The sequence below is a fragment of the Abrus precatorius genome, unplaced genomic scaffold (assembly GCF_003935025.1).
Source record: "Abrus precatorius isolate BTA unplaced genomic scaffold, Abrus_2018 Scaffold11, whole genome shotgun sequence".
NCBI classification, from domain to species: Eukaryota; Viridiplantae; Streptophyta; class Magnoliopsida; order Fabales; family Fabaceae; genus Abrus; species Abrus precatorius.
This window is the reverse complement of record NW_020874303.1, coordinates 19,530,517-19,543,932: the sequence shown is the minus strand read 5'-3', so window position 1 is coordinate 19,543,932 and position 13,416 is coordinate 19,530,517. Positions and strand designations below refer to the sequence as shown.

General features: G+C 33.6%; 1 protein-coding gene across 4 annotated transcripts; it reads right to left on the bottom strand.

The window, feature by feature from the left end:
- Window positions 1–1,660: 1,660 nt before the first annotated feature.
- Window positions 1,661–11,310, bottom strand: LOC113854603 (K(+) efflux antiporter 4). Of its 4 annotated transcripts, none has more exons than XM_027485703.1 (20): window positions 10,913–11,310; window positions 10,384–10,427; window positions 9,892–9,950; window positions 9,683–9,764; window positions 9,456–9,517; window positions 9,259–9,334; window positions 9,092–9,166; window positions 8,803–8,874; window positions 8,626–8,709; window positions 7,177–7,245; window positions 5,998–6,075; window positions 5,743–5,831; window positions 4,635–4,731; window positions 4,505–4,558; window positions 4,143–4,238; window positions 3,564–3,752; window positions 3,390–3,467; window positions 3,104–3,148; window positions 2,263–2,352; window positions 1,661–2,177 (listed from the first exon to the last, which is right to left on the bottom strand). In XM_027485703.1, the coding sequence occupies exons 1-20, from the start codon at window positions 11,154–11,156 to the stop codon at window positions 2,097–2,099; spliced, it is 1,764 nt and encodes a 587-aa protein (XP_027341504.1). In that variant the 5' UTR covers window positions 11,157–11,310; the 3' UTR covers window positions 1,661–2,096. The 4 variants fall into 4 exon arrangements, with proteins under 4 accessions (XP_027341504.1, XP_027341505.1, XP_027341507.1 ...); XM_027485704.1 differs by having other exon boundaries at window positions 9,683–9,761; XM_027485706.1 differs by lacking the exon at window positions 1,661–2,177 and having other exon boundaries at window positions 2,279–2,387.
- Window positions 11,311–13,416: the final 2,106 nt, after the last annotated feature.

Below are 13,416 nucleotides of genomic sequence, written 5' to 3'. Positions count from 1 at the left end.
CAGTTATCGCTGTCGGTCGGAAATATCCATCAGAAAAGGTCACCTATGCGGTAAAATGTGAAGCATGCAAATCTGGATTAAGTTCGGCTCTTAACTTTTATAGAGAACATATCAAAGAAAGCTCTTTTACGCAAAAATAAGAAGAATAAATAATATGATAATGTTTAAAAATTATATAACTTTTAAAATTCATCATCTAACTTAAAATAATTTTAAATTTTATGGTTATTCGATCTAAATTTATTATTTTTATTCTTGTAGAAAAATAACATTGTTGTTTGATGTATGCCATATATATCCTTGTTAAAAAATAATTCAACAAAATTGTTTATATCAATTTCTTATGTAAATTTAAAAAGTTGTTCGGACTTGAAATATGAAGATATAAAAAAGAAGAGCATTGTGAGGAATTGGATCTGGAGAGTGCTACTGAGTGACGTACAAGAAGGGCCAATGGTAGGCATCCACGCTCCATGGCTTCAGGGCCCTTCTGGCTAGCATGTCCTCCTGGTTCCTGCTTCTTTTAAATGCAGGGGACCACTCGAGCGAGGATATTGACGATGCCCTTTTGGTTGATGTTGATTTCTGAGTCAGCAAAATTACATATCAGGTAACCTGCTGAATAGTTATTGGATTCGGAAGAGACCAACGTCACCGGACGCACCACCATTCATTCTTACACTGATACGACAGCACATGCTTATACTATAGATAAATACGGGATCTAAATGCAACAGTTGCCAAAAAACATTAAACCAAACCCCTTTCATCTATGGTCAAGTTCTCGCAATGCGTTTTGTCGTGTCCGTAAAATTTGAATCTGCTATGTAGTATAAAGGCTGATAACCATGCTCTCCCTGTCCCTGTGTGTTTTCCTGCACGTGCATGGGACATAAGTGTATGCCTATAGCCGGCTAAAAGTTAAAAGGTGAGCAGATAGACAACATAAAGATCTAGTCCTACTCTTAATACATGCACTTGATTTATTATCTTTACCTCCATGCATTACTCTCGTACATACAAAAAAGGATGGCAATTCTTTAAAAAAAAATTATAAAGCGACATTATATTCCTTTGAAGTGTCCCATCTCAACATTTTTCTTTTTACAAGATCATAGTATTCCCTTTTTTGCAATCAAGTAACGGAGACGTATTATTTTTAAACCAAAACGATGTTAATACATGTTTGCTTCAATCAAAACGCCCGAGAGTAATAGTAATAAACTTCGTACATATATTAAAAAGGTACAACAGAGGAATGTCTCTCAAATCACCTCAGTTAATTAAGCTGCATGACATGAATCATGAGTATGCAGATTTGCTTTTCCACACCTTGTCCGATCTAACCTCCTCATCCTCTCTACCTACCCTTATGAAGCTTATTGTAAAACTCCTGATCAAAATAAAATTTCGAGTGTGAAACAGCAAATCCACTTGAATATAATAACGGTAATTTTACATTCTATCCACACCTCTTTTATGATAAGTAAATTTAAAATTTCTCTTTCTTTGTTAACATAAAAGGAGTGTGAAGATACCAGATCACGTCCCATATTCCACGTCTTCAGTATCAGAAGAAATGAATGGCCCAATCAATTAACGTTCAGCTATCATTTAATCATTTCAATAGTTTATGAATATGATACATTTGACTTTGATGACTTACTTGCCTTGACGTCCAGACTAGTACAGGAACAACTTACACATATTCAAAAACCAATCAACCCAAAAATCTTGGATAAAATAAAAAAGGGTAGGGATTAAGAGGATTGCATCTAAAATGAATTACACTACCAACTGCAACTAAACATTACTTTATACACAAAAATAGGCCATTCAAGTTAATAACAACATGGCCCAAGTTACTCTGTTAGTGGATGGATCCGGTTTAAACTCCTGGTCCCCTTGGCCTGCTTTTGTATTTGCATTCACAATTCCAGTGCGTGTTTCGAAAGCAGACAGCTTATAAAGTTCTTTGCAATGAAAACTGTATCCGTTTAGTAAACCTTATTTGCACTGGCACCTGTCCTCTTTCGTAGAGAAGCCATCAAATAAAGCCCGCAAACTTCATTTTTGCTTAATAATATATTTTAATATCATGAATCATGAGACCCTTGAATCATCAAAGTAATACGCTTAGCACTGTCCGCCCGAAAGCTGTCCCCTTTAAATGTAACCTGGGCGTACAATCATATTCAAGATCCTTAGACAATCATATTCAAGCCTTTTAAATCCCTAGTCAGTTACCAAAGCTTAAGTTACCTCAGTTGGACTATCAGGAGGGAACCACCGCAACAACGCACCAAGATGCACAACAGCAGGAATTAGCTTGAAAAGCAAAGGTGTAGTAACCTGCACTATTCCTGTCTGCGTAAGCTTCAAATTCTCTACAAATTAACTGGCTAAATATATTTTACAATTAATACTCAACATAAGTTATCCATGAAACAGGCTACAACATTCAAAACTATGCATAATAATTTTGCACATGAAGGCCCATTGTTTTATTAGTGATACCCTGCTAAACTTCACTCAAAATTACTATTAACTTACTTGTACATGTGTATAAAAACGGGTTAACAAAAGATGGTCAATAAATAAAATTTATCAATAAAAAACACATAATATGGCTCCCTGATGCTGGCTAGTTGAATAACCTGCAAGGTTATGCTAGCATCGCACCCTTTGACAAAGTTTTCAAATGAAGTGGAATGTTTATCTTGCTTTTCATTTTGTCTCATTACAAAAGTCCCATTACAAAAGTCTCAGAAAACAAAAATTGAAAAATTAAGTTAAATGAACATAGTTTGTGAGCTTGAAACAATAGCTTTCCATTGAGTAGATGCAAATTTCAAGCAATCCACAGTGGATATAGATAGCCTAATAGCTCTAACCCATGTATCAATACCATAAAGTTGTTGTGATAACAACAAACTTAGTTGCATCATAAGCACTGTTAATAGGATCTCTCTCTTTGGTGAAGTAATTGCTAATTTGAATTCATGAAAAATGAACAGCACCACGATTGCTTAAGAGGCAAGTATTTCAACAGTGTTATATGACGGATAATTACTATGTATACTGTAAAACAGTGCATGCATACCAGACTGAGAGCTGTTGTTCCAAGGAGCAATAAATACAACTTTCCCTGAAGTAAAAATCAGACCTTCAGTTTATGCATTTTAAAGTAAATGCAGAAACAATGTGATTGTATTCACACTTCAAATCATAATAACTGCGGCCAGAAAACTACATAATTTTAAAAAAAATATATTTCCAATCTTCTTGAGTTAAAATTATTTCCTAAAATGCAAGAAATTAAATTTCAACGTCTTCCTAAGCATAACCACAAAATAGAAATAATTACTGTCTCAAAATAAAGTACATACCTCAACTAAATGAAGATTTGAAGCACGACTGAGAAGAACAAAGGCAAATTCCCCAATTTGTGCCAGGGACATCCCAACCTACGCATGTGGAAAACCTAAGGCTCCTCCGTCAATGAAATGTATGATGTAATCAACAAGCAGATGTAATTGTATGAACTATTGTCCAAATCTTACAAGAAGTGATGTCTTGTTGTTGTAACCAAAACCCTTGACAACAGACGCAGCTACGATTGTTTTTATAATGATCACCAATATAACAGCTGCCAGTAAAATGTCAACGTGGTTCCAAAGGAACTGGACATGTATAAGCATCCCAATGCTGGCCAAGAATAGAGCAGCAAAAAAGTTGCGAATTGGCTCAACCTAAAAATCAACAAACTTGAGTAAGCTCAAATAACTATGTCAAAAAGCGTGGATCATCTCACAATAAATGTGCTTGTGTTTCAAGAAGGATCCCTAAAATTCATTTAGGTGGACCGCCCTACAATACAAGCATCCATTTTAAAAGCACAAACTGTTGAGATGCTACATATGAATACTCATGAAGAAAATAAAGAACAGATAAATATTGAGCAGAAAATAATCCTCAAACCACAAGCTAATACCCAGAAAAAAAAGGGAAAAAAAAAATACATTGGGTTGAAGAGTTTATACAAACTCCACCATTGGAAAACTTTAAAAAAAATTCCTGGAACATAATATTTAGTAAAACTCGCAACCACACAGAACATGTATCCTAGGAAAATGTGTTACTTGCTCAAGCGTATGTTGACCAAGATCTGTCGTTGATATCATCACTCCCGCAGCAAAGGAACCTAGTTCAAGGCTTAAACCCAACTTATCACTACACTGAAATGAAAAAAAAAAAAAAAACAGTTTGTTAAAGGTACCCAAGTTGTTGGGACTTTAAAAATGATATAAAGAAGTGTTGAACATGCATGCATTCAAGCTACCATTTAGATGTAGGGAAATAAAGTTGGGTGCATATTACACAATGACAAACTTATCCATGACTAAGGGGATTATACAGTGTAGATAACAAAACAGACTACTCTACATTAAGAAGAAAGTATAGTTGCCAGGTAATGAAGATTAAGAATTGATGGAAGACACACCCAAGCAACAAGTAGGCAGAATGCCACTGAAGCCAGTTGATAAAGTTCATTGGTCTGCACAAGAAAAAGTCAGCCAAAAACTAACACATGAAACAAATATTTAACAACAAAGCAAAAGGTCTATCTTCACCTGAGATGATAAGCTTATCATAAGCTTAAGGAACCATGGTACACAAGTGCGAGATAATATTGACAACACAGCCAAAAATGCAATTAAGATCACCAACCTGAAACGATAAAATTAGTAAACTAGAAGGAATAAGTAACTAAAACAAGCCTACAATCAAGCAGGATGAATAAAGTTAATATCATCAGCATATCAAATCAAGCAGACTGCCTTAGCAAATTCAAACTACGTTATGGAGTATATACGTTGTTATTTATGCTTAAAAGTATTTTATTTGAATTTAGATTGGTTTTGGTATAGAATACGATTTTTTAATGACCATCTGACCACCTTCTCATGGGGTCTCTTCGAGAAAGTCTCCATGCAAAGAATGCAAAAAGAATGAAGAGCTTTATTCTTCATGACCTTGTTCTTTCTTTTTGACTTTTGTTGTTGTGGCTTTGCTAGGTACAAATTTCTTGTCCTCTTTTATATGTACTCCTCTTTAATAGTTTTTTTTTAATTATAATAATTGTAGATGTTTTATACGAGAAAAGATAAATACAAAATGATAATATATGAGAAAATATTGGGATAGCACTTATAGTAGAAAAGATGATTGAAAATCATCTAAGATAAAAAAGACCTTTTGATTAACCAAATTTCTGAATATTTAGTTTTTGACTACGCACAATGGCATTGTGTGATCCATATAGCCGATTTTACCTAGTGAGATAAAGCTTGGTTGTAGTTATTGTAATTATAGATGTTTTATAAAATTTTTGTAATAGTTTTATCATAACAGTGATATTAAAATAAGAAACACCTGGGTAATACATGCACCACAATCTTTCTTTTGATAAAATTTAGAAATGAAAGCATTCAAGAAAGTGCAGTGGAGCATTATGTTTGGACAGCATGCTAGTAATGGCCCAAAGGGAGTCAAGCACACCAATATTTCTCAACTTGGATCAACATCTTCAAATCTCTTAACAAGCAAAGAATAAAAACAATGAACATATCTTTCATTGATCCACAAAATATATGTTAAATTGGACACAATGGAAATGCAGGACCATAAATTAAGCAGTGATAGCATAAATGAGGGACAATCCACCTATAATTAACTTACGATTTCATCATGGACACTACTCCCTGAAGAACCCCTGATGTTCCACCCAACACAGGAAGCAACGCAAAGAGCAAACCAACAGCACAATCCTGAAAGGAACTAATAATTTTGTTTGAATATTGCATTAAAAGATATAAAATCTTAAAAATGAATATCCCAATCACTGATAGCATTATTCTCCACTCTTTTTTCATGATCAGCAGCAGCAATGTTTCAGTCATACACATTCATAAACACTAAAATAGTAGTACAAACCTGCAAAATCAGAGTTCCAATTGTAACCTGACCATGAAGGGCATTGACACTATTCCTTTCCATTAAGAATTTCAAGACCTATGGATCAAAGAAGAATAAAACAAATTTTAAGTAACATAACTGTAATGAGGAAATAAAATCATGTGAAAATAATGCTTTGTTTAGGCCTGAAAACAAGGAAGAAAACATGTACAATGGAAGTGATTAAAGAAAGAGCTCATTATTATATTTTTCATCATGAAGAAAACTTCACTCAATTACACCAAGCCAACTACCATTAGTGCATGACACATAAATTTCTCCTTCTCAATCAGACACTAACAACAAGTATATCTATCACCACCTTCTTGCGATAATCTATTTCCTTTTTGATGTAATAGAAACTTACAGGAAAAGAAAGAAATAAAATAAAGCTGACAGATCCCCCTAAACAAAAAAATAAGAGCAAAAAGCCTCAAAGATGTAATAATCAGTCTATTTGCATCAGTAATCAATATTCCTTTAAACAAATGATGAACAAAGCACGATAGAGAAGCCATAAACATGATCCCATACCATAACACATGTAAGGGTAAAAGGACTTAGGACCCTTGGCCTTGGTAATGCAAGCATTCCTCTCCAACCTAATACTCCCAATAAACATATACATCTCAGTGCCCCACATTCACCCAAAATACTAATATTAATAATAATGGAAAAAGATTTTTATCAATTCTTAAGAGTTGAGTTTTTCTTTCAATCTTCTGCCCTTGTCAGTGAGATTACTATCCTATTTTGTCCTTAAACTTTTACTTGTTTGATCAAGTACCTAAGCATATTGCAATTCACACTGTGACCCTTAAGACTTCACAGGACCAGTACCTCAAACAAAAACACCTTTATTTCTCATATTTTCCATTGTCCAGTAATTTAATTAGCACCTGGTTGAAGCATTGTGATGGCTGTGTAGAATACAGAAATATCAACTGCCATCAAGTCAAATACAAGTGCAACCAAGCAATGATTACAATAGTATATCACATTAAAGTGCAGCCATAGGTTACTTCAGATACGTCATGCCCACAGTTAAACATGAACAACATAAAATGTTCATTATCCAACAAAGTTGTAGACCTACTTGAGATGTATAATGTAGAGAAGGGATACAGAAAACATATGATAAGGTGATCAAGAAGTTACCACAGCTGTTGAAGACATGGATAGAAATGCACCAACAAAAATCCCTTCAGATGATTTACCACCACATAACTGCAGGTAGGATTAGGTGCATTTATATTCACTGCCACTAAAGTGGAGAATTTTTTAAATAAATGAGTAGAAGACAACATCACTTGTTCCACTCAATAAGATGCCACAAAATCAACCCATGTTCTAAGTAAACTATTTTAAGAGCATCTTATGGCCCTGTATCAAACTAAATTTGATAACAGAATCAACTAACCCATAATAAAATAAACGAATAAATGCAACTCATTGATATACCAAAGTTTCAAACCTGTGTGTGTGTGTGCATGAATTGATATACCAAAGTTTCAAACCTGTGTGTGTGTGTGTGTGTGTGTGCGCGCGCGCATGAATGCAAGCGCGCGCGTGTGTGTGTGTGAGAGAGAGAGAGCAGAACAAAATTTTCATGTATATCTGGAAAAAGTGAACCATGACAATATCAAAGTCCCAGCATGATATCGATCAATCCAATGTGTAACTAAAACTTCAATGCAATTAAGAGGGAAATGGAGAAAGAAGTTCTTGATATATAACTAAATTTAAACAGTAAGATTAGTGTATCGACTTAGGAACCTTTTACATGCTGTCCCATCAAATCTCAAATCTAGTTTGATCTTATATACTATGATGGCAGCATTTTTTAGCATAATAACAAGACAACTTTTCTTGCATATTCTCACAATGTTCCCTCTAAGATAGGCAGATGTAAAGAGGGGCAGTACAAGAAAAATTTATAACCTTGTAACTATAAATGCAACCATATATGTTAGACACTACATGAAATGCTTCAAATATTTCTAGCTACATTTCATAATTTTACTTCTGCTGTTAAAGTCTTATATTAATCCCAATTAGAATATCACAATAATTAGATAAACTATAGCATTTTATTATGTCTACAATGACTCATGCTTATTTTTAAAATACAAATTCTCCCTTGTGATTTTAATTTTTATTGTATTTAATTCAAGCTTAGATGTTCTGCGGTATATTATAGCCATGTTGTGTTTTATGATATTTAAAATTTGTGGTATCTTCATGCCATATCATACTTTATCTACATGCCTTGTTGTATCCATGCTTTCTAATTAAAATTTATTTACTTTTGGCACCTCGCTTAAAACATTTCCTGGATTCACCCCTGGCTCTGATATTTCAATCAAAGCTTAGAGTTCAGGATGGTCTCGTATTAGGAGAAAGCTATATTAATTCATCCCACTCAACACATAAATCAGTAAATCATTTCAGAACTGAGCAAAAAACTAAACATAATGAGTGTCATGGGTGGGTTCATGGCATACTGGATAACAAGATATTTTGAAGAATACAGGTTGCAAACTGGGCATGCATATTTATAAGGAATTAAATTATCACCTAAAATATTTATAGAAGTAACAGACATACCGAAGCTGTTATTCCAGACAAGCACATAAATAAGAAAATTTGTAGTAGACCTCCAAGAATAGCCACTGCTCGAACAACTCGAAGCTGTAAACATGAAAAGAAATATTTATATCATACATGGATGAGCTAAAATGTAAAAGTTTAAGCTAAAAACAATAAATGAGAATCCAAACCAACCTTTGTCGTTGAAAACTCTAAGCCCAATGCAAAAAGCAAAAAGATAACGCCAAATTGAGCAACTGTTTCAACCTACATGGAATGGAAGCAATGTGTGAGATTACTAGGAGATAAAATTGATTACATTTTAATTATCACTCTATTGGTCTATTTCAATATGTCATATACAAATAGACTTCGGCATCCCATTCACATTATGATCTCTTTTCTGGAAAGAATGACAGTGAACAAAAGAAAGGGAAAAAAAATATTAGAGTATATAAATAAAGAAACTAGAAGGAAAACATACTTGGACCATTTCACTAACAAAACTCAAACCTCCAGGTCCAATGAGTGATCCTGCTAGCAGATATCCAGTCATAACCTGCAAATTTGAATGTATGGATGACCCCACTTTTAAGAGGTATATGGTAGAGATATCAACTGGAAACAACAAAGCAATGTTTGTGATCATACTGGTTGTCCAGCACAAGCAAAGGCAATGCCACCACAGGTTGCAGAGACAATGACAACCACAAGATCTGATATCAATCTGCAAATATGGCATATCAAAAAGTATAAGCAGCCTGACTAGATAGTAGTGGCAACCGCTCACACATGTAATGCCACTTGAAAAAGAAAGAAAACAAAAAGGATAGGAACATTCAGTAAACCTCAAGTCTAATTGAAGAACAGGATACTTTGACTTGGGATTGGATATGATAAAGACATTGTCCTGAAGATGAAACAACAAGAAAAATATAAAAAATTCAATCCACTACTGAGAAGAGTTGTAAAATTGAATTTTTCATGCATATCATGATGATGTGGAGGTAATGGAATATTATTGCACTCTCTACATTTGAAAGACCTAATCTTCATGAGCTTGAACTAGACATACCTTTCGATCAATTAAAGTTGGCATATCCTCTGCTCGGTTTTCGTTATCCAAATTGAAAACATCATGAAACTGAAATGACCTGATAAAAACTTACCAAATGTCATAAATACTGAAAATAGGTAATGCGTTTGCATTAAATTTTTATAACTCAGCTCCCTCTTGAAGAAAAGCCAATAATACATTCGATTCTACAAGAAAGAGGTGCATACTTTTCCTCTTTGCTCTCATTTTTCTTGGACTTAACTCTGGCGACAGTTTCCAAAACAGCCTGATGCATTTAACATATCATGAGAAGGGAAGGACATTAGACATTGAGTCTATTCACGGGCAAATAATAAGTCACACACATAAAAACCCTTAAAAATCAGAAGAATCAGGATTTACAAAAATGGAAGGTAAAATTCATTATCCCAGAGATAATCTAAAACATAAATTTCACGTGTCATAAATCACATCTGAACGAGTCATCATCTATTGTGGTTTTTTGTCTTTGATCAGCTTAGTGTTCTTCTAATGAATTATCATCCACAGACTTAAATCCCAACCAGATTGAGTTCTAGCCTAATGCTAAATACCCATAATAGCGGAATTAGATTGCTAGAATGCCACACCCTGTTCCCGCCAGGGCTGCTTCACATCGAGAAAAATAAAAAAATTCGGGAGGCAATTAAATATATCATGAAAAGCAAATCAATGCATACCTGCTGTTCAGCAACGCTGTTGTTGAAACTACCAGGATCAGTACCTGTAAAAGAGTCAGGATTATTCAATAAGTGCATTCATTTGAAGAAACCTTTCCACAATGCTACACGTGGTTAGTGAAAGATTCAACAAGCTCGTGGCAACGTATCCACGTAAAAATATTTGGAAGTTGGTAGCATTCATTGATTTTCCATCACAAAGGCAAAAAATGGAGCGAAATTTAGTTATCACATATCTTTTTCCTCACACGTATCACGCAAATTTCCAATCACAGTTCACGCGTTACTGAGAGAAAAATTTACATAGAAGAGAAGTTAAATTCAATCTCACAAGGCATATAATGAAATTGCAGAAAAACGCATCCAGAGAAGTGAAATGAAACTCCAATTGAACGGCATTTTCGAAGATTCATATTTCATAGGCAAATCTCAAAACCACGATCCAACGAGTTCTGGCAACCAAATTAAACGAGAAAAATCGAAATGTCGGAGCAATAAAAAGACGAAGTGAGAAGCTAGATCTGCGAACCTTCATTCTGCTCATTCTCGGGAAACTCTCTTTCAAGAGCCCGATCAATCATGTTAGCGAAGCTATCCTCGTCGGATCTCACAAGCGAGGCATTACCAACGATGGTTGCGTTGGTTTCCGCGACGAGAAGCTCCTGCTCCCCCTCGGAGTTCGCAGCGAGGAGAGAGAAAGAGAATGAGGGATGACAGAGAAGCAGATCGCAGAAAATGAGAAGGTTGAGAAACGCGGGTAATGTTAACCTCATCTCCCAGGCTCAGAGAGAGAGAGAGCAATGGAGAAGTGTTGAAACGACACCGCCGGAAGTTAGCAGCAACGTCGCGTTTGGCGCGCGAACTCTTTGTCTCTTTCTTTCACTCTTAAGAGCAGAAAGATGCGAGAGTGAGAGATTGTTTGTTAAGCTTGAGAGAGAAAGAGAAAGGGGTAGAGTGCAAGTGGGAAAGTACGAAATGGTCCTCGATATTCGGAGTAGTGAAAATTGAGAAAGGAAGTTCGGGGTGGAAGCACGTCCGAACGCGAGGGTGGCCAAGTGCTATGCACAATGAGGCGCGTGTGTGTCACTGCGAAATTAAGATGCTTACTTGCGTCGTAACTTATGCAAAGCTTTACAGCAACCAATGTTGCCAACAATATACGGACACCGCCCAAAAACTTTTGCTCACCGATCATATTTTTATTTCTGGATATTCAATTTTTTTTCCTTCAAATGTTCAATTGTTAACGCGGTCTAGGTGGATTCGAACAAGTCAATTTGTTCAATCGATCAGCAATCTTCTTGTTTAAAAATTTGAATTTACCGGAAAAGATGAATAGATCTCACGGTCATTAAATTATTTGACGCGTGAAAATTTAAAAAAAAATAAAGGTAAAAAAACTCAAATTCATTTTCTGAAAAAGGTACACATTGATGCAAAATTAATTATGTTTATTGGTTATTAAATTAAACTTTCAATCATAGAAAAAATAAACTTACAAAGCTTACTTTTATGTCATTATTATAAGGAAAATGCAACTTTTCACTTCTTATAATTGAAATTAACCATCTAAAAATATTGTATAAATAAACACATAATATTTATTATATTTTTAGTAAATAGTTTTTTTAATATAATGGCTTTGTCTCTTTTTTTCATCCTTCACAGACTTTTATCCATTTATTTGGTACATTATATTTAATATTCATCTCTCATTAACATTGAGCTCCCCTAATTTCTTATAATGTTATATAAAACAAGAGAGGTTGGTGTGATGTCAAAAGTGGAAGGTAAGTATAATGTACAATTTACTTTTACTTTATTTATATGTGATAATGATATTTTAAATAATTGAAAAACACATTTGATAAAAAAAAAAATTAAATGAATAACGTAGTGATATTGTAATTTTTTAAAGAACCCATCAAACATTAATTAATTTATGGGAAATTAATACTTAATTGAGATTCCTTTACCTTGTTCACATGTGCGTTCAAGGTTGTTCGCTAATCAATTAATTATTGAAAGTAATTATTTAAAAAAAAACTATTGAATTTTTTTTTTCAAAACAGTATATTTTTCGAAAGAAGTTTTCTTTTTCTTATTTTCATTACATGACAGAGACCTTTTGGGCTTTCATTTACTGGATCGTCCTCCAAAAGGCTCTGTAGAGACCTTTTGTTCAATACCTTGCTAGGTTTATTACAAAAAAAAGGCCCGAAACGGCCCGCTGGGGAGTCTCGCTTATTCATAGCTCATTAGCTTTGTTTTGTTGAAAAGAATAAAAAAAAAAACTTAGTTTGGTTTTTCAGGACCCAGTCTCTCTTCTCTCTTGCTTATAAAAGAAACTTGCGACAAAAAATCATTATCGCATTTAAGTAATAAATTATAAATTATCTTGTATACAGTATAAATATTTTAAAATTTGAGTAAAGTTTCAAGAAATATTTAATAAAAATCAAGTTCACAGTATAATCGAAAAAATTAGATTAAGTAAATAAGCTATGACAAAAAATGCATAAAAATAGTTAATTAACTAAATTTTAGAATGAAAAACTAAAATAGTTAAAGTTGAAAGTTAAGAAGAAAACATCTTATCATAAAATAGATAAATATGAAAATAATGCATAATTTTTAAATTTTAAAAAAAATATAAATAAATACAAATAGTAATAAAGGTTGGAGATGTTTGTCCAAATAGATTTTGTCTTTTAAACGGTGGAATATTAAGCACTTATATGTTACGAGAGTTATAATTTTATTCACTCAATTATTACAAGGGTAAGAGTTTATAATTTTATTTGAGAAAAGTTATAAAAAAATAAAATTACATCAAGAGTGTGTAAATATAAAAAAGAGGACAAATCATATCATTACTATTATTATTTGTGATGCTTTGAGAGAGGTATAAAAAATGTAGGAAGATTTACTTAACTCACCAAAAAAATCTCCAAATCAACAAATACTTTTTAAATATAAAACTATTGCTGAATAGATATACTTTTTTAATCAGCTGGGATCATAAACACTGTA

Excerpts from the sequence above, each read along its gene's own strand:
- LOC113854603 (XM_027485703.1), bottom strand. The coding sequence starts at position 11,156 with ATGAGGTTAACATTACCCGCGTTTCTCAACCTTCTCATTTTCTGCGAT. Across the intron at positions 5,832-5,997 it reads TTGGAACTCTGATTTTGCAG|GATTGTGCTGTTGGTTTGCT; the intron begins GTTTGTACTACT and ends AGTTCCTTTCAG. Across the intron at positions 3,468-3,563 it reads ACAACAAGACATCACTTCTT|GTTGGGATGTCCCTGGCACA; the intron begins GTAAGATTTGGA and ends CCACATGCGTAG.